Source organism: Pan paniscus, chromosome 12 (genome assembly GCF_029289425.2).
Source record: "Pan paniscus chromosome 12, NHGRI_mPanPan1-v2.0_pri, whole genome shotgun sequence".
Taxonomy (NCBI): domain Eukaryota; kingdom Metazoa; phylum Chordata; class Mammalia; order Primates; family Hominidae; genus Pan; species Pan paniscus.
In genome coordinates, this window is record NC_073261.2 from 24891983 (window position 1) to 24919272 (window position 27290).

The 27290-nt window shown below is 38.1% G+C and overlaps 1 protein-coding gene across 3 annotated transcripts in view; it reads right to left on the reverse strand.

The window, feature by feature from the left end:
* Nucleotides 1-918: 918 nt before the first annotated feature.
* TMEM182 (transmembrane protein 182) overlaps nt 919-27290 on the reverse strand; it is a 79803-nt gene continuing 53431 nt past the window's right edge. For all 3 annotated transcript variants that reach the window (XM_057301255.2, XM_034953651.3, XM_014343908.5), the window contains 2 exons: nt 19560-19697; nt 919-2754 (listed from right to left, as the gene is read on the reverse strand). In XM_057301255.2, the coding sequence (XP_057157238.1) occupies nt 2534-2754; nt 19560-19697 (359 nt within the window). In that variant the 3' untranslated portion in view covers nt 919-2533. The remainder of the gene's footprint in view (nt 2755-19559; nt 19698-27290) is intronic.

Consider the following 27290-nt stretch of genomic DNA (forward strand, 5'->3'; position numbering starts at 1 on the left):
CCAGCCAATTCCAATGTATGTGCAATCATCCACCTGAGTGAATTAAACCAGTTGAACAAATACAATATGGAGAGATGATAGCTTTCACCAAGTCCAAGAGCATAACTCACTGCCCTTTTTATTCACTCTTTCTAAAAGTGTAACTGAAAAGATATCCTTGATAAATTGAAACTTTGTGATGCAAAATCAACATTTTTCAAAAAGACTCTAACACAGTTTAAAGGCTTCTAAAAATTAATAAATACAACCAATAGAGAAATAAACATAACATGGACATTTGGCAACACAGTATCTCAAATCAGATATAAGGTTGCTACAATAATGTACTATATATCTCTGCCATTTTTAAGTATATTTCACTCATTGACATAGCAATCACAACTCACCTTCATTCCTTCAGAGGGTTGCTGGTAAATTGATCAAGAAATGTGCTTGAAATTTATTTGATTGATGCATTACAACTATAAAATACTTCCAAAGTGCAAATCTGTGTAAAAGTGTCATACACATCAGCTATTCAGCCAATTGTCATATAAAAAATATATGGTAGCCACTTAAGTGTACTATAAAGTGAGGATAACCATCTGAAATTTATAAATATTCAAGCCTTTGCTGAAAGCAGCTTGTATGTGAAACTTAAATGGCATACAGTACACCAGAAAAAGGCTCCATTCCAAAGTACTACAAAAAAGAATTGTATTTACAGATGACATGAACTAATCAGATATATCCAACATCGCCTGGAAAACTTAACGGCATGCCATAACTTAATATCACAGTCATCATGCACAACAGACCTCATAATTATTTTTTCTAATAACAAAGCCAAAAGCAAAGAAGTAAATGAAGCAGTATAAAAATGAAACAGTGAAAGACAAAGGAAAGTACCACAAAAACGTTTCAATGATATCACTGAAATGACTGGAGAAACCAGTTAGGCCTCTGGAGCTTTATTATTATTATTATTATTATCATTATTATTATTATTATTGGCAAGTCCTGTCATGAAAATCCCCTCAAGATTCAGACCTTTGCAATTTTTCCAAAGCTCCTTCCCACTGGAACAAGTCTTAATGGAAAAGCACAAGATGTACAGAGAAGACTGGGATCACCTCTCCCACGGCATTGGAAGAGCTGATGAAAAGGAGCAGTTCCTCTATCCCAGAGCATCTTCTGGGTGGTGACTTTTTTTGCCTGTGGGCCATGCCTCTCTGTCCTCACAACAGCTGCAGAATGAAACACTGCACCTCCAACAAAGCTCACATACCCTGCCGAGCTCCCCTGCGATAGAGGCTTCCAGAATGCAAATACGAGCTAGGCATCTCAGATGGATTTGATTTCAATCAACATTAGTGCCAAATGAACATCTTTGATATGCAAAATGTCTATGCTACTGAATAATACAGAATTATCTTTCCCCACAAAAACTTTCTTCTAGGAGGTTAAAGGAAATAGTCGATCTGTAAATGTTAATATACCTATTGCAAAGATGAAGAAATTGAGGGACAGTAATTAAAGGAATCAAATGATCAGAAGAACTGGAACCCATAACATCTTGGGGAAAGTTAATATTTTATGGTCTTTAATAAAGCAGGCCTATTATAATCCTCATATGGAAGTATGTTGAAAGTTTATAGCTAAAGAATATTAAAATCACATTTTATCAATAAATTTTCACATGCCGAATGATAGCAATATAATTTTTAAATGAGAATTTTAAAATATCAAATAGAATTATGGACCAAGCTGAAATGCTTGGTTTTTACATATTTTAAACAATATTACATTATACAATTAACTCACTTTAAGTTCATAAAAATTCAATCTACATTATAGATAATTTAGTATGCAGATTTGCTAGTTTTAAATGTAGTTTAAAGTTTATGTAAGCATGCACAATTAAGTGAATAAAACTAGGTAACCAAACCACTGTTGGTGAAAAAGCAAGATAAGTACATGCTCTCAGTCTTGTTTGTTGTGGCCCATTTTAACTGGTGAGTACATGGCTCCCACTAATTAGAACAACTGCAGTCTATTTTTAAATTCATTTGCTCACAAGAGCCAGTGAATGTGTATGTGGATATTATCTGTGTGGGCAAGAAACAAAATAAATTCTCTGACAACCTTGCCCATTCTTAATTATTCTTCAAGGATTTTTTTTAATTAGCAGAAGTGAATGCCAAGGAGACTTTAAGCCAAATCTATCGAGATTTTCCCCATGTCATGGTATTAAGCTATTATCAGGCCTTTGCGACCTGCATGAACCCTAACATGTTCAATGAAAGGGAGACCTGTTTACCTATTCCCTAAAGAACTAGGTCCTTGACAGCACTTAGACAAGATGGAGGCTTGTTGGTGTCTGGAGAGATTCTAGGACCTTCTTACTGAAGAAAATTTTAGTAAAATGATTAATTTGAAAAGCAACTAAAAAGTTATATCTACTAACTTTATGCTGGGATCAATGAAACAAAATGGAAAAAAAGTATTCCTTGTTTTAAAATCTCTCAAGAAAATATTTGTGGCAAAAGTTGATTTAGTGATGTATCTGAATATGCCGTCCAACAACTAGAAATAGTAATCCAGCTAGCAAAGAAAAAAATATTCCAGCTGGGGCCAGGAAAAATGACCAGCCATACAGAACAGAAGGGGTGAAATCCAGGCAGTCCTTCATTTTCATGTTTCGGTAGCTTTCCATGTCAGCCACTGCCTGGACCCAGATGACATACAGCATCACCACCAATGAAAATAGGATGCCTGAGAAGGATGAAACAAGAGACTGTTAGCCTTTCTGAAGATGTTTTCTCAAGAACGCTATCTAAACCAATCATTGACCGGATGACAAGCTCCTGCAAATATATTTCTAGCAAAATCAAATACTCTACGTCAGACCTTTTATTATGTGCTTTATAGATATTTCTTTTATCTTTCATCTTCAAAGCATTGAGAGGAGGGCTATAGTAGCCTAAGAACAGCAATCACTGACAGGTATTTATTGAGTGTTTCCTGGGTGCCAAGGACTGTAGTAAGTGCTTGTGAACATTAGTGAATATCTCAGCACTTGTAGAATTTATATTCTAACTTTTTTTTTCTTTTTTACTGTACAACTGGTTTGGGATGAGCACTATACTATGTTATTTCTTTCAATACAGAGAATAAACCATTGAAATAGGTAGACTTACCACCTGGTTTTAGATATACACAGACACAGACAGTGGTTTTCAGAGCTGATTTTCAGCCCGGGTCTTTCTGACTCTTGTTATACTATTATAACCCAGCTAACTAATGCTGCAATTAAATATGGTTATACAAATAGAAACCAAAGTAAGCACCAGACAAGAACGGAGATGAAAACACTGAACAAACATAAAAGAATATATGTGATTCTTCAGAATCTATATATATATATATATACACACACACTAAAGATTGATTACAGCATAGAGAAAACATTGTCTTGAATAAATGAGGGAGGAAGATTGATGATAAAAGATTTTGTGTAATATAAAATCATGGATTAGAGATCAACAGCCATATTAAATGAAAGAAAAAAAGAAAGAGAGAGAAGGAAGGAAGGGAGGAAGGGAGGAAGGAGGGACAGAGGGAGGGAAAGAACAAATGCCTAACCACTAACTAGAGGGCAACATCCCAATTTAGCAACAATTACAATGTAACTGTAATCCACTGGTTCCAAACACTGTTGGAATTAGATGAAGTATTACAGTTTTGGACCCATGACCTTAACAAGTGACAGAAAAGCTCTGTGAATCCTGAAACTGGAGAATACCACTAAGCATGTCCTTTCCCATGTAACTGTTACCGTAATTGCCAGAAGGAAACAATGCCACTACGCTGAGCAGCAGGCTCCAGGGTCCGCTGGGCAGACTCACCAGTAAGCAACAGGCTCCATACACAAACCGCACACACAGCCTGATGGATTCAAATTTGTCCTAAAGCAAAATCTACTTGAGAGCACTTGTTATTTGTCCAAAATTTCAATCCAAACATGCCAAGGATCTATTATACTCATTGAATTAATGAGTTGAACTGTTAGGTATAAAATCTCCATAGTCTAATTGCTAGAATGTCTGAAAGCTAAATGCAAGTCTGAGACTAGGAGCAGAGACTGAGGCATATTGGCAGACAGTAGCTTTTAAAAGCCCAGTCATCAATTACATTTCTCACGTTAATTGTGGTCCTACAGCATTTAGGATGCCCTCTCTCTCCTGGGCCATCAATTTCATAAAGAATCTTGAAAAGTAAACACAAAAGAACAAGGGCTCATAAATATGTTGTGATGTGTCAGTATTGGAGTTTAAACTTCCTTGTAATCATGACACAAGCTACAGAGCAATGAAGAATCAAATAGATGCTTCGCTAATAAGAAACATCCTTCACACCGTGGTCTGTAATGTAAATGCAAATATTGGCTCACAGAGTAGAGCAATGTAGCCACTGAGAAACAACTAATCACAGAGAAATAGTAAAGCCACAGCCTGCAAGCAAACTCCTTACAACGCCGTACCTCAGATTTTGACAACAATATGGCAATTCCATGTGTTGTCTAGCAACTCTGTGCATTTCAATACATTTTCCAGCAAATATATAGACAGTGTTGCCTGTTGATGTAAAGATTTGGCTTAGGCATTTGCATAATATCATTTGCCTTATGCAAACACCTTGCAAAACTTTGTATTATTTGTTGATATGGTTTTTATCTTCCTTGCATCATGTGACTCTCTTGTGCTTTCAGATATTTTAATGGAAAAAGGAAATTGCCTTTGTGAAAAACTAGTAGCCTTAAATTTATCTTTTCAAAAATTGAAAAACCCATCACTGAATTTTGAGTATTAGGAAAATGTATTGCAGGTAATCAGGTAGATGATTTTTAATAGGAAAGAATTAACTTATACTTAAATATTGTCATTATTTGAAGAGAAATTCCATCTTAAAAGAAGGAAGAGTAGTCATTTCTATCACTATAGTCTTTAACTTGTTCACTAATTGAAGATACTGTCCATTTAATTTGTATCAGATCAGTTTATGATTATATCTCACCCATGGGGTAAACCAGTGTGTGTGTGTGTGTGTGTGTGTGTGTGTGTGTGTGTGTGGGTGGGTGGGTGTGTACATGTGTAGACAAAGAGAGAGAGAGAGAGACAGACAATGAGAAGGAATTTACACCAAAGGCCAATGGTTTAGTGGATATGGAAGCAAGAATTAATCATGGCAGCCTGCATGAGACATGTGGTCAAGAGAGGAAACAGAAGGACACTGTATTCAGGTAGACTGATCAAATAAGTGAATGGCCAGTGGGAGCCATGTATCTGACTGCCAGGAAATAGTTACAAATTTGAAAAGGAGGAAAGCTAAAATAAGCCCTACAGTGATTAGAATTTGATTAGAATTGGATATATCAGTGTGACTTCATGGTTTTTCATTGATAGATAGATAATACAGAAATAAATATAGAAGTAAATGTGTGTGTGCATGTTTTAAAATACACATGTGTATATATACCTAGATATATTTCGTGGCTCTCTTTCTTGAGAGCATCTGGCCACACCAACATCCAGTCACATAGAGTATACCAAGTGTCCAGATCTTGATGCCTAAACACCATGAAACAGGGATTCTCAAAGAAATTGTTGAATCCAGGCTGGGGCATAAAATACAAGATGAACCTGGAAAATCTTGTTACCCCAGAAAGTAAAGATGTGTTCAAAGAATGACAGGGGTGTTTTGGAAGCCAGCTTGATGGGGCCTCCCATAGCTTAAACTGAGACAATCTGATCACAAAATGAATAATGATAGTGGTACATTATTTCTCATTGAATAAAATAGGAACTCACAGTGATATAAATAAATGAGTGAATAAATGAATAGGGAGAAGGGAAGCTTTTCCTTACAACAGAACACTAACTTATAAGTGTAGAGGGATGGCAGAATTAGAAATCACCATTTGACAATCACTTAAAAATAATTCGGAGAAGAAATAAAAATGAATGCTAAATCCAGTGGATAAAATTGAATGAAACAGAGTATATTTACATAAGTTCAAAATCTCTTCCAATAAAATGCTTATTAATTTTGACGGAGAAAATAGTAACCTCATACTACAGAAACCCAGCAAATATTACCTTATTCAAGTAATCAAAGTTAACATCACCAGTGACATGACAAATTGATATCACACATCACCTGAGGGGATGCAGTGAGAATCACACAGCATCAATGCTATGATCTTAGAGCCAAAAATACAGAGCCTAAACTCCATCATTAAAGAAAAAAATCAAACTCAAATTCAAGACCTTTCTACAAAAATCACAGGCCTGTACTTTTTTCAAAAGTGTCAAGGTTATGAAGCACAAAAATGGACTTAACTCTGGTTTAATGGAGACTCAAGCAACAACTAAATACAAAGCATGATTTAGAATTTTTTTTTTTTTTTTTTTTTTTTTTGCTATAGAGGACATTAATGGAATAGTTAGAAAAACTTGAACGGAGTCTTTAGGTAAAAGGATTCACAACATCTGTATTTTGATTAGGTAAAAGGATTTACAACATCTATATTTTGGTATCTCAGGACTTTTAAAAACATAAACAATAACTGGCTTGAATAACAATGAGTTACAAACCTACTTGCCACAGTGACTTTAGTAAGAATAGAAAACACTGCAATATATAGATAGTAAATTGTTTTAAAATAAAATTACATTTAAATTTGGTCATACATTTGGAAAGCACACATTTATTTCCAATTGAATTTTATAATACCTATTTTTTGAAGTCCAGAAAATATATAAAATATTTCACTGGAGGCAGAATCAAAACCCAGCCCCAAACCCATGAAGATTTGTGACCACAGTGAAACTGCAGAAAGATAATTGAGTCACACCAAGAACATGTTGGATCTCTTGTTATTGGCAGTATGCGAAACGATGATTGAAACTTATAATTTTGCATGGGTTCTCTTACAAAATTAAAAACTTTGCCCTTTAAATGCCGTGAATTCAATTTGGAAAGCATGTTTTCTCTTTCTGAAACAAAGGGCACGTAAAATTTAGTGACAAATGGCCATTGGGAATGCAATTGCTGATGATAACACTATGGAAACAATCACAGTATGGAAACAAAACAGATTCCCCCAAGACCAAGTCAAAAACTGAGACATAAAATTGTATATCCTCACTGTTTCACAAACACAAGTATGAAAAATGGAGGCATATTCTAAAGATCTTTTCACCATACTGTAAGAACCAGATTTAAAAACAAATCCATAGAAGAAAAAAATTTTGCCCAAGAAATGAAAACTTTTTTCCTAAAAAAGTTAGGCAAAGTATCAAACTGCTTTATTATTGTCTAGAAGCACATATACTCTTACATGTATTTTTTTTTTAAAGAGAGTGTTTTGGATTATTTAAAAATGACAGACTTGATCTTTCACTTCTTAGATGTAACTCGACTGCCTTTAAATGGGCTTTCACAACTTGAGTCATGAGCAGTTATAGGTTACTTGGGGAAGAATCATAAATTCAAGATGATTCAATGGCCTCCTTTAGTCATGCTTCCACACAAATGCAGTGGCAACTCATTTCAGTTTTCCATGGGCATAAGAAAAGCCACAGAACTGCACAGTCAAAACACTCATTATGAAGTTAAGGTGAAAAGTAAACTAGAATCAGAAAACAAAAATCGTCCTTTTTCTACGTAAAGGCTGCACACATTCTAAAGGTAGTGCAATATTTAGCAGGGCATCTACATAGAATTAGAAAGTAAACATCATAAAATGTTAAGGATGATAGCATCGGCTTCCTCATTGTGGCTATTTTCAACAGAGGATGGAAATGAGGATTGCTGTCACTTATTTGTCCACCAAGGTCAAACGTTGAGCCTGTGGAATAACTCAGACTGAATCCTGAGAGCAAGAGTCTCACAGGTTAAGCTGAAAACATTCCCAAACATTCTGCAACAGGGAAAATGTTTCCAGGAAGCAGTGGGGGACTAGGTTACTTTTCTAGGTGGAGCTGCCTAGAAGGCAGCAGGTCACATTTGTGCTAAGTACAGAATCAAAGAAAAAATCTGGGGCCTGGGTAAGTGTGCTAAGGATAGCAGCATTCATGAAACGGTGAATTTAGAGCAGACGTGTCCAGAAGAAAGAACAAAAAAGAAATTTGATAAGCTATGCATTTACTGTAATTTTTGAAGAAGAAACGAAGCAGTTCTTCAAGGGAGATACTGGGAATGCCTTCTGCAGATCTGCCCAGGGACACTGAATACCATGACTGACCATACCCCTACAAAAGGCTCTTGCAGAAAATACATAAAACATCTTTATATAAACATTTCTTAAATCAGCCCATACCTAAAGTTTGAAGATATGATATTAAACTGCCATAGTCTGAAGGTTTTCCTAATGGGTAAAAATATTCCAGGTTTATTGTTCCTCTTTCTCATTCTTTTAATTGACATATACTTTACATAAGGTAAAATGTACAGATTTCAAGTGTAAGATTTGATGGGTTTTGACAAATGTAAACATCAGTGTAGCCACAACCAATTAAAAATAGAATGTATGCATCACTCAAAGAGGTTCTTTATGCCTCTTCACTCTCCTACCCAAAGCATCTATCACTATAGCTCAGTTTTGTCCTTAGAACGTCATTATAAATGGAATCATAGCAGTATACAGTCTTTTGTTTGGGAATGTTTTTACTCAACATAATGCCTGAGAATGCATTCATGCTCTCAAGATGTGTTCACAGTTCATTCCTTTTTATTGCTGAGCATTATTCCATCGCATGAGAATATCAAAATTTGTTTATCTGTTTATCCACTGATAAACATTTGGGTTGTTCTAACTATTATGAATGAAACTACTGGGAATATACCGTTTTGTGATGTTCTAACTCAGACATGAAATTTTGAAATAATGGATAACATTTTCTTAGACAAATGATTTTAGAAAAATATGGTAATGAAATTTTTATATGGAGCACAATCTTAGGCAAAACTGATAAAATGGCACTGGAACTTATCGATGCTATGGCAAGCACCTGAAGTGCACCTGCTGAAGCTTCCTCCCTTTTCCCCACCCACAAGCAGCCCTGCTAAATCCAACTGAGAACATGGTTCTTAATAAAACACTGCCTTAACTGTCTTCCTCAAACATTAATTCCTCAGCAAAACTTTTAACAATTATTCCATAGCGCTCAATTATTGTAGGAGATTGGAAAGCTGAATGGCTCATTCAGCTTTCATCGTTCAGCCACCTAGAACACAACCCATCCTTATAGCATTATTTCTGGAACTCCTTTGGAAAAAGACTTGCCTCTGCAATATTTAAGGAGCATCTCTAAGCTTTAATTTAGGGGGTCAAAAATTACAACCAAGGAGAAAGAGCTAGACTCTTAAGAAGCTGGCTGTGTGAGAACAGGCAGCTGATTAACCTCTTAGGATGGAATCTCAATGCTCCCTCATGCTACGAATGCTGCCGGGGTCCATTAGGATGATTTGACTTTAGCCCTGCATTCATAAAAGACTCCCAATTAGCCTTTGCATGATATCTACAAATCATGTTGTATATAGGGTCATTCATTTATGTATGAATTGTAAAAGCATAGAGAGTTAATATATTAAATATAAACACTAAAAATGCTACAATATTTGCAAACTTGTTTTCATATGTATTAATTTTAACAACGAGGAACCTTAGAAATCGCAGTGTCTGAGGGCTTTCTCTACTTCAGTGAAGTCCTCTATGTCTTGCTAAACGACGAAATATGAGGATTAGTGCAGCGTGACCAGCTATCACAGGTGCATTCCAGAGTCCAACATGTACTCTTAACTTTCTCCATATTATATCTGGGAAAAGGGAAATTTGCCACTTCCACATTTGCTAAAGAGTAATATTTGTCATAATATTGTAATGTACTTTCAAAGTAGTCTCATAAATATTATTGCATTCATCAAAATATTTAGACAATCTTTCTGAGAAAAGCTAGAAGTTATTTTAAATGATTTAAAATTGTGTTTTTGAAAAATTAGTTTGCTCTTCTTTACATTAGTATGCTATTGTTTTCCCATAAAATTATGCTTCAGATTACAGAACAACTAATGCATAATCGTCCACATTCTTTATCTCCATTCTTCATTTTCTCAGACTTGTTTTCCATTTTTTCTCCAATTTTCTGACACAGCCTTAATTCTTTCTGCTGTTACAATATCATGATTACACTTTTCTGATTTCCAAACACTCATTGCTGCACACACTTCATCATTCTGCTTTCCAAATACATTAATTCCCTCTTCCCTTTCATTTTCTAGACTCATAGTTTGATTTAGTCAACAACATATATAAAATGCTGATTGGGTTTCTCAAGCATTTATAACTTTCTTAGATTGTCATAACAATTTTTATCATTAAACATCCTACATACCCAGTGCTCTGTATTCTACTGAGTAACAATCATTAACAAAGAATGATCATGGGGGTTTACCTATTTCTACAAGTAATTAGGGGTTTAATTTGAAAATGAGAATTTCATCTAATGCCAAGGAAATATTTATTCATAAGAATTGAGTTTCAGGAAGTAGGATGTGATTGAGGGCACACCCCTGGATTCTGACTGCCCCGGTTCAAATCCTGCCTCAAAGTTTCACACTTTACACTTTATTGAGTAACCCTGAGCAACTTTCGTACTGCTCTGTCTCAGTTTTTTCATTGGTAAAATAGAGAGGATCCAAGTGCCTACCTCAGAAAGTAGTCATGAGGACCGAACAGAGGAAAAGTCCTGAAAACAGTGCCTGGAACATGACAAACAACTAATAAGCATGGGCTAATTTTGTTATTATTATTATTATTAAGCTTTGGCACAAGCTCCTGCTAATGGTTAGCAAATGTTACTCTCTGAAATCTTCTAAAGCATCAGAGATTCTCATGTGACTGGGCTATTTCAGGACAGGCCAAGAGGCAAAAGAATAAACTCGCTGTGGTGTCTTCCAGTCCTGAGATTTCAGAGGAGTAAGGGAATGATGACCTCCAATGCATCTCCCAGTGTCTTTCTGGAACTCTCCACGAGGTGGCACCAGTCACCCCACAGTCCCATGACAAAACGTTTTGCCAAGAACAGAAGGTGAATCCAGGCTCAAGCTCGTTCGTATTGAGGACAATTTCTTCTTTGAGTGTCCAGTCAAGCCAACCGCCTTCCCCTGCCCATCAGCCCTTTACTTCTAGGAAGTAAAAATTCTTTCTAGGACAGACCGTTAGCCTAGGTCAAGCACATTAGGCTTCTCTTTCCATACATGAAAATGTAAAGAAAACAAATGGTTCAGAAAAAAAAAAATTATAAAACTTAGTGAAAAAACCAATACAATATCTTTTGGCCACTCACTACTAGTTAGTTCTGAGCAAAGTGACTATTTGGGGGATAGGATGGTTTTCAATGAAAGGAAATATTTGCAAAGAAATTAAATCCCTTAGTACTGAGTAAATAGTAGATAGTAACGAGACACATATTTTGAAAAAGGAGAATAAAGCTTATGGAAATTCAGTCTGCCTTTCCACTGTGACAAAACCTAATTCCAGACCAGAGACAGTATGGGTTTTTTTGTTTTTTTAGAGACAGGGTCTCGCTCTGCCAGGCTGGAGTACAGTGGTGCGGTCACAGCTCACTGCAGCCTCCAACTCCTGGACTCAAGCAATCCTCTTGCATCAGCCACCCGAGTAGCTGGGACTGCAGGCACCACCACCACACTCGGTTCAGAGAAATAATCTTCTCACTTTGCACATCTGAAAACTGTCTTTCAGGATAAAGATTAATGATGCCTCATTATAGTATGTCATATGAGTAAAAACATTTGTTTGCCAGGCCTGTCACTTTACTTCTTAGAAGAACAGCACATTTTTTTTTTTGAAGGAATGATAGGAGTGTGGGGAAGCATTTATTCAAGTTTGAAGTTTAAGGTTGTTCACAAAAGCTCCACCAAAGGTATTCCTGAGATGGTGATTTATCTGGGCAGGTGTTAGACTGTGAACCAGAATGTCTCCAACAAGGTTGGAGGTTGAGTGGACAACAAGGTCCGTCAGGTTGGGTGGACACTTACAGGAAAGCAATGGCTCTCTCCAAAGAAATGGCTCTGTGTCTCCTCTCTTCACATTCTCATTCCCACTCACAGCCTTCACCCAACTAAGATGTTCCAGACTCAAGGAGCAGGCTTTGGGATTTGATTTCCTCATTTTCTCCCATATTGGTGCCCCATTTTAAAATGGATTCTAACAACCAGTTAGACACATTTCCACTGAAGAGCAATGCGGGGAAAATAAGCTTGCAAGGAAGAATCAGAGAAAGAAAAGTAATCACATTTAAAATATTTTTGTAAATAAAAGCCGTCACATCTCTTTTCTATATAATATTAAGCAAGGCTGACTAATGCTGGCATTTGACATTTATGGAAAATGTCAGACCAAGGACGTTGGAAAATCCACATTAAAATTCGAAGGAAGGTGTTCCCACATTATAACAGGATCAGTGTCTGGATGACAGTGATTTTTTAGACAAATCCCAACTGTGACAATGGAAGGCACAAAGCGAGTCTACAAAGCAGGTACTTTTAGAAATATGAGTGTAACTAGTCTATGCTGTTTAGAAGGCAGATCTAGTGTACCTGGGTCTTTTGATCATCAAAACTGAAGACACTAATTCTAGTACAAGAGATGCATCTGACTGGCATATCAGTAACAAATAGTTTATATTAACTACTTTTTTTTTCCACCACCAACCTCCCACACACCAGAGCTCTTAATATGTTAAGTCTGAACTCAGGTAAAATATTCGGTTTCCTATTGGGAAGCTATGCTTTTGGTTTTCTCCTGAAAGCCTACTTGTCACATACCAGGGAAGGTCAGAGAAGCTTTAAAAAAACCACTGTAGTGGATCCAACCCAAATGCCCATCAACCAACAAGTGGATAAAGAAACTGTGGTACATATATACAATGGAATACTACTCAGCCATTAAAAAGAATGAATTAAAGGCATTCACAGCAACCTGGATGAGGTTGGAGACTATTATTCTAGGTGTAACTCAGGAATGGAAAACCAAACATTGTACGTTTTCACTGATATATGCAAGCTAAGCTATGAGGACGCAAAGGCATAAGAATGATACAATGGACTTTGGGGACTTGGGGGGAAGGGTAGAAGGGGGCAAGGGATAAAAGACTACAAATAGAGTGCAGTGTATACTGCTTGGGTGATGGGTGTGCCAAAATCTCACAAATCACTGCTAAAGAATTTACTCATGTAACCAAACACCACCAGTACCCCAATAACCTATGGAAAAATTGTTTTAAAAAATAAGATAATAAAAAAAGAAACTAAAATGTGAAGGAAAAAAAAGAAAAAAAGAAAAGCCACTGTAGCCACACCTTGGCCAGCCCCTGCCAGGGAGTTCCCTGCGCTTGTCCACAGTGTGCAGCTATTTATAGCCCAGATCTCTCACAGGATAGACATAGAGACAGCAGGGCTGCGTGTGCATGCAGATGTGGATGCCAGGGCTGCGTGTGCCTGCAGGTGTAGACGGCAGAGCTGCATGTGCCTGCAGGTGTGGATGGCAGGGCTGTGTGTGCCTGCAGGTGTGGATGGCAGGGCTGCGTGTGCCTGCAGGTGTAGACGGCAGGGCTGCGTGTGCCTGCAAGTGTAGACAGCCTGCCTCCAGGCTGTCGGCAGTTCTTCCTAAGCCGTCCTGCTCTTGACTTGCCCCACACACTCTTCTGCTCTGACAGCCGCCACATCCTCCTTTACCTGGAGGAAAACATGAGGAGCCTCTGCGAGCAACATGTTCAGTCTCAGCCAAAGGAAAATGAGCACCTGAACTATGTTGCTTGGTTTCTGCGAGCTGTTTTTTCTAGTATTAAGGAGAAAAAAATCCTGAATTATGTATTATGTATCCATCATATCTCTCTTATCTCAGTTGCAAATAAATGGGGTTTACTGATGGGCTATTGCCATTTCTTTTGATCTTTTGAAAACAAAAAAGGAAACCAAACCACAAATCCCACTTCCTTTTAAGTCAGTCTAACCTGCTAGAGATGGGAACTTCCTATTCCCTTTATATCTACTAACCTTTCCTACACTAGATTAAGTGTTTCCATCCCTACACTTATAGAAAGCACTGCCTCCAGAGCAGGGAAGGACGGGTGAGCTGCAGACGGCTGTGCTTCAGGCATTTTGCTGCACATGGCAGAGGATTCACACAATTCATCCCAATCAGCCCTGCTCATATCCCTGGTGAGAGGCAATAACTTGTGAGCTGTCTGGGGCAAAGAGCTCACCCTGTGCTCGCGGAATGGGGCAGAGCAAGCAGGCACATGCAGGAAACAAGACTCAACTTGGCCTCTGTGGTGTTTCAAGGGACTAAGCTACACTGCAAAGATACCCTTTGCTTCCATGAGCACATCCTGGACCTGGAATAGGGGCTGCTTGAATCCTTCTACTCTCAAGACGTCTAGGTAGTCTCACCAGCCTGTGAGTCTAACAAGGGACTTAGTCCAAGGTTCAGAGCTCTGCAGTGTCCTCCACCCAGAAACACTCTGTTTCTACTTTCTGCAGCAAAATTCCACATACATCCCAGTTTGCCATTTAAGAAAAGGCTACTTCAATTATGGCAGAAAAATGTTTCTAGCTTGATGTGCTGGTAAGATATCAAATTTTATGGCTGATCTCCCAATGCCAGTGTCCTGAGTGTCCAGGCCACATCCTTACTCATTTCACACTCGCAGATGTCCTGCTCACGTACAGAAATTGCTGTGTTGATGTTGCTTTGCCCAGGGATTATGACTATTCAGCTCTACAGTAATTTTCTTCATATAAGCCAATGTTTAGAATGCCATGCCTACCCATCCTAACACTTCCTGCGTCTTTCCTATCACATCCAATGCCACGGGGCAGGAGGAGATGCGTGACAACCCCTGTGTATCTAAGAGTTCTCTGTGAGTCCACGTTAAAACAAACAGCAGCAGTTTAGGTCCTGCAGAGGTGTGTGATCACTTGCTGAAACACAGGCTGAGGGTCAATGTCCTGACGATGACTACACTTTGCCCAGAACTGACTCTCCTGGAAACAGGTGGCCTGGCCTGCCTGAGGAAGTCTCTGCCTAAGTGTAGGGAGAAGCAATATCCACCTTCCAAGCCTTCTGAGCCTTGCTCTGAGCCTGTTGACCCAGCAAAGGGAACACCATGGGCCCCACCCCTCCTACCCCACAGCCTGATATCAGCATCCCTCTGCCATGCACGGAATGTCTAAACACAGTGCTTCTGATGCCAAAGAGTCTTCCTATGTGCACATACCCAGCAATGGTCATAGAAAATTTAGCTCTGCCCTTCCCTAACACCATCTGCCCAAAAATACAGACAGCGTCCAATTCTGTTTGTGGCATCGATAAAGCAGCCACTGCAAGCCTGAGCCCAGGCTGCACCTGCTCCTAGTTGTGGGCAGAGCTCAATATGCTGGCCCAGGGTTGGCATGGGAGCCTCAGGAGCGAGTGACCAGTCACATTCCATCCCACGCAACAGGGTAGCTCTCCCTGCTCTTGGTAAACAAACGGTCATACACAAACAATGCAGAGTTGTGCTGAGGTGGAAATTAAAGAAAGAAAAATAAAATTAAGTAGAAAAAGAAATAAGCTTTCCTGTATTAGGCTGACTTATCCCAGAGGCAGCAACAGGCATAGCCCAGACCCAGGAAAAGCCTTGTAAACACTATCTAAGAAGCTAGGACACAAAGGAATGTACTCTGGAGAACTCCCTCAGCAAAGGGAGAAGAAAAACAAATTTTCCTTTCCCTTTTTAGTATGAGTTTATAGCTTCCTGTTCTCTGTAACTAGTAACTTCAAGTATTTTGTTTTATCTAAGCGGCACAATGAAGGTCATGAGAAGCCTGAGCAGGCCTGAACTACAGCTGTCTGGGCACCATAGCAATGGTTATGAGATAAGCCCGTGCTAGACACTAGAGCAAACCCAGATAACAGCCATCTGGGCTGCATAGCAACGGTCATATGTAATCCTGAGTTACATACCTACCACAATTTGATTAACTGTCTTTGTTCTGCCTCTGTTTCTTTGCTTTCATGCCACTGAAAGCCTGCTTCAAGCTAGCCCACCCCCTTTTTGAAGTGTGTATAAAGTTCAAGAGCTGTCTTTGTTCTGGGCCCAGTCTCAGGATGTTAATCCACTGGGTCTGAGTGCACTCCATAAAATCCTCCTGCTTTACCCTGAGGTCTCTCTGGTCCTCCTGATTCCCGCAACAGTGCCACGAAGGAAATTATAATAAAAGTCAAATGTAAAGTAAGTGTCCTCTGAATCACCTAGTTTCATGGCTTTGAAAATGGGAACACCTTGGACACCTCAGAACTTCTCGGGGCTTTTGCATGAAGTCCTGAGCAAGGAAACACTTGGCCCTTTACCATAAGCAACACAAGGTTCATTTAAAAAAACTGACATGTATAATTATTGTGTCAATTAAAAATCACAATAAAAACAAAAAGAAAAAATCCACCAGTTACAGGTGTATGGATATATGAGTACATTAAATGCTTTATCCTCCTACACAGTTCTCAGCCAAACATAATTCTTCACATATATTGCTTTTTGCACAAATTGCAACATGGAAAAAGACCAACAATTTTTTTCAAAGCTACTAAACACACACACACACACACACACACACACACACACACACACACACACAACTGTCCAAAACCAGAACGAAAACCAGGATCAAAGCAGTTCTGAGTTTAAAACGATCATGCTGCCCATAATACATTATCACTAAACTATGGTGATTACATGTTCCCTCTATTGAAAAACTGTGGTTACAAAAAAAAAAAAGCAAGGAAAAAGAAGAAACAAATATTTGTACATGTAAACAGAGCACTGTTATTTCTGGGAAGACCATAGAAAAATGCGTACCCTTACTGGAACTTTGAAAAGGGAAAGGATAAAGTGTCGTTTGGGTGAGAAAAATTTTTTTGGCCAAGAAGATGTTCAGTTTTAAGGGATATAAGGATATGGGATTTGGTCCTATGGAATTATGAATTCAAGCAGAGGGATGATAATTTATCAGATCTAAGTGAAAAAAGCCAGACACAAAAGTCCACATATCGTGTGATTTCATTCATAGGAAATATTCAGAATAGGCAAACCCATACAGACAGAAAGTAGATTAGAGGTTTCTTAGAGCTGGTCAGGAGAGAAGGAGAGTAGAAAACAAGGTTTCTCTGTGGAGTAATAAAGATATTCTGAAGTCAGAGAGTGGTGATTCTTGCACAGCTCTGTGAATGTACTAAAACCCTACTCTGAATTATACACATCAAAATGGTAGGTTATATGTTGATTACATCTCAGTACAAAAGGCTTTTATAATGAAGAGCTCTAATGGCTAAATCCAGTGAAAGAAAACAGTTCAAATAAAAGACAAAAGAAAGAATGGTTTAACAGGGTTCTTCTCAGATTGAGGTTTTTTTTTTTAGCTCTTTAAACTGTTGGGGCTCAGGAAACAAAACCCCAAAATGAAGCCCCAGCAGCAGCCTCAGGAGCAAAAGTTTTTCTCTGACCTTCTCCTGCCCTCCTGCCTCCCAGTCCTGTTCTCTCCCGAGGCTGGCCTTAGAAACCACAAAGGTCCCCTCTCCACAAAGGTGAATCATAGAAACCAGAACTCCTTTCCCCAAAGCCAGCCATGAAACCTGAACATATTACTCTAACTCTCCCTCCACCTTTCTGTGTAAAAATTGGCCACAAAGGACAAAGGAATTGACCTGACCTACCTTGTTTGCCAATTCCAGAGAGGGTCCTGCCCCACACCCAGAAGGAAGGTGTGCTGCTCAGTGAGGCCATGAAGAAGCTAAACGGACAGGCCTCGCTGGGTTCCCCACTTAGTCTATGACCATTAGATCCTACCCTTTTTGTCCAATCATATTTCTACACAGCTGCCCATCCTTTGTTGAACCTAAGCATAAAAATGGACAATTTGCCCATATCTTTTTGGGTCTTCAATCTGAAAGCTCCCAGGTATACACATTAAATTATATGTACGCCTTTTCTTCAATTAATCTGCCTTTTGCAAGTGGATTTTTCAGGGAACCTTCTGTTCCTCTTGGCCCCTACAAAATACAGGATCTAGATCTGATTATTATTTTTATTCCATCTGCAGAATTAAGCACAATCTTATGCAGAAAGTACTGTGTTACCTGAGCACTGATGAAATGACACTGGGCAGCATCACAAGCCATCTTTCCAATGATTAGAAGGACAATAACCTTCTCCATTCTGTTCCTTTCCTTCAACTGTCACTACAGTGTCACCTAGGAGCAGTCTGTCACTCTGGTTTGATGTTACAATACAGCACAGTATGTACAGTTTGGTCTCAGTCATACTGAAGTTTGGCTAGTTTTCTAGAATTATCTTTACAATTAATAGCCTGTGCTTATGTTTCCAAGTTAATAGTCTGGCTTTTACTTCCTAATTAAATGAAAAGGGCTTAAAATTCACAAGACTCACCTCTTCAATTACTTTTCTATTTGTAGTGTGATCATTTTAGCAGAAATTAAATTAGTTAGAAACCTAACTAAAATAAATGCAAGCTTCACACAGAAAATAATATATTCAGATAATTCATATGGATCACAATTAATTAATTTTTTTTGTTTTTTAGACAAAGTCTCGCTCTGTCATCCAGGCTGAAGTACAGTGGCACAATCTCGCTCAGTGCAACCTCCGCCTCCCGAGTTCAAGTGATTCTCCTGCCTCAGCCTCCTGAGTAGCTGGGATTACAGGCACATGCCACCACACCTGGCTAATTTTTTGTATTTTTAGTAGAAACAGGGTTTCACCATGTTGGCCAGGCTGTTCTCAAACTCCTGACTTCAAGTGATGCACCCACCTTAGCCTCCCAAAGTGCTGGGACTACAGGTGTGAGCCACCACACCTGGCATCAACAAACAATTAAGAAAACGAATGGTAGTGATGTAGAAAAATATTTTTGTACCTATGATAAATCATGAGTGTATACTTATCATAAATATCATCACAGGGCTATCTTTGAAGAGCTCAGAAAATGTCTACCCATATCATATGCTGATATGTTACAGAGACTTATGTTATGATCCCCATTTACAGACAGAAAATTAATAGGGTAAGAGGTTAACAGTCTCTTACACACCTTGGAGTGAGTCAGTGACAGAGTTTTCTCCTCTAAGCCTCAGTGTTCTCCTCTTTATAATAATGGTCTTACAGTGAGCAGAGACTATCATGATGGTTAAATGTGTCAGCACATTTTCCACATTTAACATTGTGGAAAAGGGAAAGTCCCTGAAAAGTGTCCGACACACAGTTAGTGTTCAAGAAGTATTGTATACAAATATTATTAGTTAGTGTTCAAGAAGTATTGTATACAAATATTATTGTGTTACTGTTACTAGAAGGCTGACGCCTGAATATAGAAATGAAAAATAGAAAGACATGAAGAAAAACCGTGGCTGAAAGTCATACCCATTGCACTGTACGTACCTGCAGCAATATATGAGCCTCCCCCAGCTTTGTAGAGAAAATGGCTGGCGAAGGGGGCTGCACAGATGATCAAAAAGCTTGCGATGACTACAGCAACTACCCCCAGGAGCATCAGGACTGCCCAGAAACCACGGTAAACTGGAGACCCCAGGAGGAAAAGAGAAAAGAAAGAAAAATACACTTAGATTGTGTACACAGCAGATTGTCACAGTCAGTTGCTTTCATCTTCATTTTTCTAATTTCAGCTATGGCACTGCTAGATAGAATGCCAGGGATGGGTCTGAACAAACAGGAGATCTTATCAGATGACCTTGGAATCAGTGATGTCCAAGCTGGTGACCTTCAATCAACTCCTCTTGCTCAATGTTTGTACCACACACATGCTTAATATACTGTGGGAGCTCTTTTTTCCATCACGATTTTCCATTTTAGAAGCAAGAAGACCTAAGGTTCTTGCTTCTAAAGAGTTCCGCCATTTAAGTACCCAGTTAGGTAGCATAGAAGTGTTTCATACCGAATGTCCAAACGCATGTAAATGCATTCACATTATTTACAAACACTACCTCACATCTTCTTCTAAGATATATTGGTACCATGATTATCTCTGAGAGCTGATAATAGTCACCCCAAGCCCCTAACCATAACAAAAATATCCACTTCTATTTAGATTGTTGGCTCTATAGAAAACAGTCTAAGGCAATAAAAAATGACAAGCAAAACCATAAAAGAAGTTCATTTAGCTATACTTTCCAAGCAAATCTGATAATTTAAATCAGATGTATTTAAGGCTTACCTCTTTCTATTAATATTTTCACTTAGATTCAAAATGAGAAGTATAGGAGTCTATAGGAGTCAAGGACAAGCAAGGCTAAGTTAATGGAAACAGCTGGTGAGAAATAGTAGGTTTGGTGATATATGGTAATCAAACAAAAAGGAATTCTAACGATCATTTTTGAGTTGGATAATTACCAATCTTAACCAATTTCATCATTTCCAAAAGGATAAAATGCTAAAATAAATTCTTGATAGTATAGATGGGGGAACGCTCAGTGAAACATATTAGTCAAGTTATATTTTAAGAAAATATACAACTTGATAAGAAGGAAAAGAATATTTTTTTTTCTCAAGAAGCCTTCCTGGCAAAGAAGAAATCTATCAATCAACTGGAGTTTTACAGGAAAGAGGATGGGAGGATGGAAATTTGAGAAGAGGAGTCACCTCAGTTAAATGGAAAAGGAAGGCTCGGATTTTTATGTGAATAACCAAGTCCTGAAAACAGGAATACATGATAGGCTTTCACTTCCCATACCAGGGCTGGCCACTTGGCATGGTTTCCAGGGCTGCTGTGTTAGACAATATTCTGCAGTTGTATTCAGGCTCAGCAGGGAACAGGGCAGTGAAGAGATACTAATGTCAGCTTTGAGTATGGAAATTACGAGTTGCAGAGTGTGGCCAAATAGTTGCTGTCCTTGTCCTACCACAGTTTATTAGGCAATTGGTGAGTCTCACATTTTACATTTTCATTTACTTCATTGAGAAATAGGTTGAGGTTATCTTTCACAGGACAGCTTCTGTGCCAAGTGCTAGGGGTATAATCATTAACAACAAGAAGCAGCTCAGAGAATAAGAAATCCATTCTACGGTTGTACTGATCACAACTAAAACTAGGTAAGTATGACAAGCAACCATATAAGGACTGAAAGTAAATAATAGCAAGTGGAGTGAGAAGGAAAGTCAAGTCTTAACAGAGATCAAGTTGCAAAGTTATCTGATTTTCTTCTTTTTTCTTCATGGATTTGGCCTGAAGGCAAGCGAATTGGGAACTGTGTAAAAGGTGCGAATAGCAAAAATCTTTAGTTGAATTCATTTCCTAGAAATCTAGGAAAATAGCCCCCTAAAGCCAGAGTAAATCCCCATGTTTATTTTTTCCTCTTTTTATTCCCTTAGTCCTGCCTCCAGATCAGCTTTAAATACAGGTCTGCACTGCTGCCCCAGTGGAGGCGTGGGCACTTACAATCCCAAATGATGACCCAACCCTCTAGATAGAGGAACCACAAAAAGGAACCCTCATTGTGCAAAGAGGAGGGAGGAATCATGGTTATGTTTTTTCCCCTTTCTCTTGCTGCTTGCTATGTGTCATGGCTGCATGGAACTGTGCCACAGCGCAGGAGGCCAGAACTCAGAATTCAACCTTTCTGGCCAGAGAAACTGGGAAAAAGAGTCCGAGGAGCCAGAGGGTGTAAAGAAAATCCCACAGAGAAAAGAGCTAAAGAAAAGACTCTAAAATTCCACGTTTGAACCTACACAAGTACCAAGCACACCCCCAAGTTGCACATGCACAGGAAACAGACCAAGAAGCATAGCAAAGTCTTTAAGAACCAAATTACAGTTTGAAGACCATCCAGGTTCCAGAGCAAGCCCTGAGTGGTGTGCGCCCCAGGGTGCACAGCACAAACAGCATCACATAGACTTTGAAAAATGAATTGAAATTGAAACTGCCACCACAGAAGAAAGGGACAGATTGGGTTGGTTGATTGCCTGCTGAAAAAATAATAATAATCAAATTTTTAAAAATCAACATTATCCAGAGAATTTTAACAGTGAATTCTCCACTGAATTTAACACTTTGAATTTTGACAACATAAAATTCAAGGTGTCCAGGATACAACCTGAAATTACTTGATATACCAACAATAATGAAAATCTGATCAATTATCAAGAGACAGCCAACCCAAAGATGATTTAGATATATGAATTATCAGACAGACTTGAAAATAGTTATTAGAACCATTTTCTGTAGACTGGGGTGAATACTCTTGAAATAAATAGAAAGAAATTATAAGGTCTATAAATTACAAAAATAAATTTTTAGAATTAGAAAACACAATATCTGAAATTAAACCCATGCAATGCAGTCAATAATAAAACAGGGATGAGAGAGGACAGAGTAAGTGAACTTGAAAATAAAGCAATAAAAATTATTCAATATGAGAAACAGAAAGAAAAAAGATTGAAAACAAAATAAATGAAGTTTCAAAGGCTTGTGGAACAATATCAGAAGTTCTCACATTTGTGTCATTGGAGTCCTAAAGCAGAGGCCGTAGATATTGGTGAAGAAAAAATATTCATAAAAATAATGCCTGAAAACTTTCCAAATGTGATGAAACACAAATTTACAGATACAGGATACTCAGCAAACTCCAAAGAGAATAAACTCCTATAAATTAGTGAAGACACACAATAATAAAATTACCAAAAACTCTAAACAAAAAAAAAGTCTTGAAAGCAGCCAGAGGAAGAAATCATTACATAAAACATATGGGTAAATAATCCCAAGGCTCTAACTTTCTCATCAAGAATGATGGAAGCCAAAAGACAGTGGGAAAACATTTTTAAGCTGCTGAAAGAAAAGACCTTTAACTAAAATTCTGCACGTGGTGAAAATATAGAAATAAGGGTAGGGTGAAGCCATTTGTGAAGAAGGAAAGAGTAGAATGTGTTATCAACAGACCTGTTCTACAGGAAATGCTAAAGGAAGTTCTTTGGGCTAAAGAGAAATGACACCGGAGTGCACGTTAAACTTCAGAAACAGAGGAAGAGCAGCAGAAATGATTAATATCCATGTAAATAAAGCAGAATCTATTTCTTGTCTTAGTTTATTTAAAAGATATTTGTTAAAATTTAAAAAATCAGCACAATACAGTAGAAAAACATAGGTGTTGGAGTCAGAGTGACCTGAGTATTTACCACTTTCTTGCAAGGTAACTTTGGACCAGTTACTGAAACTCCTAGAAGTCTCTTTTTCTGTAAAATAGAGATGTTTGTGTCCATCCTTTAGAACTATTAGAAGAATGACTTACAATGTATGCGAAGTGTGTGGCATATAATAAGAAACCAATAAAAGGCATTTCTTTTTTTCTTTTTCTCTTTGAGACAGAGTCTTGCTCTGTCATACAGGCTGGAGTGCAGTCATGTAATCACAGCTCACTGCAGCCTCAAGCTCCTGGGTTCAAACAATCCTCCTGCCACCTTCACCCAAAGTACAGGGATTATAGGCATGAGCCACCATGTGTGGTGGCTTCTATTGCTATTATTATCAAGATTGCATTATCACTGCACAGCAGGGGGTCTTGTGTTCAGCAACAGGAACATGGATTCTTTCCCTTAGCTTGTATGGTCAGCCCTCTGTATCTGGGTTTTGCATCTGTGGATTCAACCAACCATGGATCAAAAATATTTAGGAAAAACACAACAAAAAATGTCAATACAACAATAAAAATCATATAAATTGTAAAACAATACAGTACAGCAACAATTTACCTAGTACTTGCATTGTAGTAGATATTAGAAGTAATTTAGAGATGATTTAAAGTATACAGGAGGATGTGCATAAGTTATATGCAAATACTATGCCATTTTATATCAGGGACTTGAGTGTTCACAGATTTTCATATCCTCAGGGGGATGGGTCCGGGAAACAATTATATGTGGATGCTGAGGGACAACTGGATGGCTGTACACTGTTTCTGATGTGCCACTGAGGTTGGAACATCTCTTTAAATGATACCTTAGAGTGCAGTAGTCATGTTTGGGCAAAGTAGACTACTGATACAGAAAGTTCTACGAAGTTCTCATACCATCTCTCATGGGAACGTTTTCTGTCCATTTACCTCCTAAAAAGGTAGTGGCCATGTTCCATATCACATGACTCTACTCCTACAAACCTAAAACACCAGTAAATGGGAGCAGATACCTGACACACAGCCAATGCACGATGACCTCTGACCCATGCCTTCTGAAGAACAGTTTGAAAGATGAATTGGAATCATGCCTGTGATCCCCTAGGAACTGGAAAACTGAGAATGCGAGGTGATGAGCAGCAGAGCAGAAGCTCACAGGAGGCACTGACAGCCCGATCCAGATGAGCCAGGGAAGCCCAGGCTCAAGGATCCTGAACCAGGTCACACAGACGGCAGAGGAAGCAGCAGGAGCATCAAGGCAGCGGGCAGTGGAGGGGATGCAAGAAAGGGAGGAGACACACGATGAAGCAGAGGAAGAAACAGACAGCAAGACAGAAGTGTGGAAAAAATGCGCCCCAGAATGCTGTCATTCCTGACCACTGCGAGTCCCTGCCCTTTCATTTGCTCTAGCAAAGGAGCCCAGCTTTTGATTCTGAATCCCCTGTACAAAGCAGGAACCACAGATTGGTATTTAAAGGAAGGGAGGGCCTTGGCTGCCTGGAGAGCTTTGATCACATAGAAATAGCCTCCAAGTCAGATGCCTGAGTGCCGTCACCATGTGCTTTGTTTCCTGCCTATGCTTCTAACATTCAAAAGTGCATAATATCAAGCATATTACAAAATTTGTTGGAACTTCCTATTTTCTAGCTAATTATATTACATAGTTTTCACATGCACCATACTTCGATTGCAGAATTAAAATATGCAGTCATAATAAATAATTGTCTTGTAGAATTGCATAGAGTTCATGCACTCTCTAAAGTAAAACTGAGCCAATCAGAAAATCTTCAACACATAGTGAATTAAGCACATTCATTTGGGAACTGAAACATGATATGGGAGCTTCTCTGCTTATTAATTGTGTGACTATGATAGACTTTAGTTTTCTAATGCAGAAAGCAGTATTCTTTTCATAGGTTTATAGTGAGGATTAATTGATATAATATATGAAAAGCGGCTGCATGTAGTAAGCACTCAAGTATATTTTCTATGATTCTTATTAATTATGACACCTTGTAATAAAATGGTCTTGTCAACAATGTGGCTGATACTAACAAATATCATCCAATCTCATGGATCTAGGTTGGAGATAGGTTTTAAATTATTTATATATATATATGAACATACACATATGCACACACACACATATATTAACACTGAAAACTGAAAGACTGTCCTTAGAGGCTATAAATGTGTGTGTGTGTGTGTGTATACACACATATAAAATTATATATATATTTTTTAGGTATATATAAAATTTTATATTCCTATACAATTTTTGGAGGATATTTTTGTTTGGTTAGTGATTTATATCATTTCAGTCTCTTAGATCTTGACTGTATCTCAGAGAAAACTGAGTTGGTTTTCTTGTTCTTTATATGAGCTTGTAAAACTACACAGCCTTGTCTTTGAAGATTTTGGACTGTGCCTAGTAGAAGCATCTCTAAAAATCCATTTGTCTCATTAGATACAATTCAATGTTTAACTTAAATAATATTGAACTTCTATTAGTGCCTATTAGAACATGAAGCAAGATTTACAATGGAAATACATTTACATGTAATCTATACAATCACAACGTGGATAATTAAAAGGAAAGCACATGTGAATCTGTGAAAGGATTAAAGAATTAAAGAATGGTTTTAAAGAGAGTAAGTTCTGCTGATTTTTCAGTCAATTGGTAAATTGGCCTATGAAGAGCTCCTTGGGCAGGTGCTGAAATGAGGATGGCGGCCAATCAGTCCAACAACAGATGTTGTATAAATAGTTCTGGAGAATTCAGTTTATTTTCCCAAACAGATTAAACTTTTACAGAATTACATTTTCTAGCAACTTATTTCAAAACCTTATTCTAGTAGATCTAGACTGAAAATCATCAGCTAAAAGTATACTGAAATATGATATCAACATATTCTGTGTAACTATATCATTTCATATTTTTCTAACATTTCCCTGTATACATAATATTTTCTAGTAATTATTTGAGAAGTATTCTGTTGTTTATTTGTAAATAAAACGGGCTGGGCACGGTGGCTCACGCCTGTAATCCCAGCACCTTGGGAGGCCGAGGCAGGCAGATCATTTGAGGTCAGGAGTTCAAGACCAGCCTGGCCAACATGGTGAAATCCCATTTCTACAAAAAATACAAAAATTAGCCAGGCATGGTGGCATACGCCTGTAATCCCAGCTACTTGGGAGGCTGAGGCAGGAGAATAGCTTGAACCCGGGAGGTGGAGGTTGCAGTGAGCCGAGATGGTGCCACTACACTCCAGCCTGGGCAACAGAGCGAAACTCCATCTCAAAAAAAAATTCAATAAATAAGTTAACTAATAAAATAAAACAGTCATTGAATCATTAGACATTGTCTAGTTTGTTAAATAGAGGATTTAGGGAATGTAAGTCCATGTTCCTGATGTCTCAATTTTATCCATAAAAATATATAATAGAAAGAGTATTAACTGTATCACAAATTCAAATATCAGATTCAAGCATAGGTCAAAGGAGCTCATGTCTTGGGTATATCTGAAAGGTCAAATTCAAAGTGATGTGAGTAGGCAGTACAGGGAAATGTCTGTTAAAAATCCTTCAGCAAGGAAACTTAAAAATAACCAAAAACTACAGGACAATGAAGGCCATGAAGTAAAGTTGACTATTAATTATGCACACTAACATGTGAGTGTGTCTGTATGAGTGTGCTTCTGCATATCTATGTGCCTTTTTGTGCATGTGTGAAGATTATCACAGGCAAGAAGCTAGTGGCAGAATGGGAATCTGTTCTGAATTCAATGGAAAAAGTTAGGAAAGTAAAGCCCCATAGTATTTCTTTTTCCAGAGAAATAGAGTAAAAAATGCACTAAAACCTCATTAATTTAGATGATAGGCAAAAGCAGCCTGACGTTTTAACTGTAGCTGATTTTAGAATAAGTTCCATTCCAAGCCATTCAAATCCATCCAACAACTCAAACTGGTGTCTCATCAGGGGCCTCTAAGA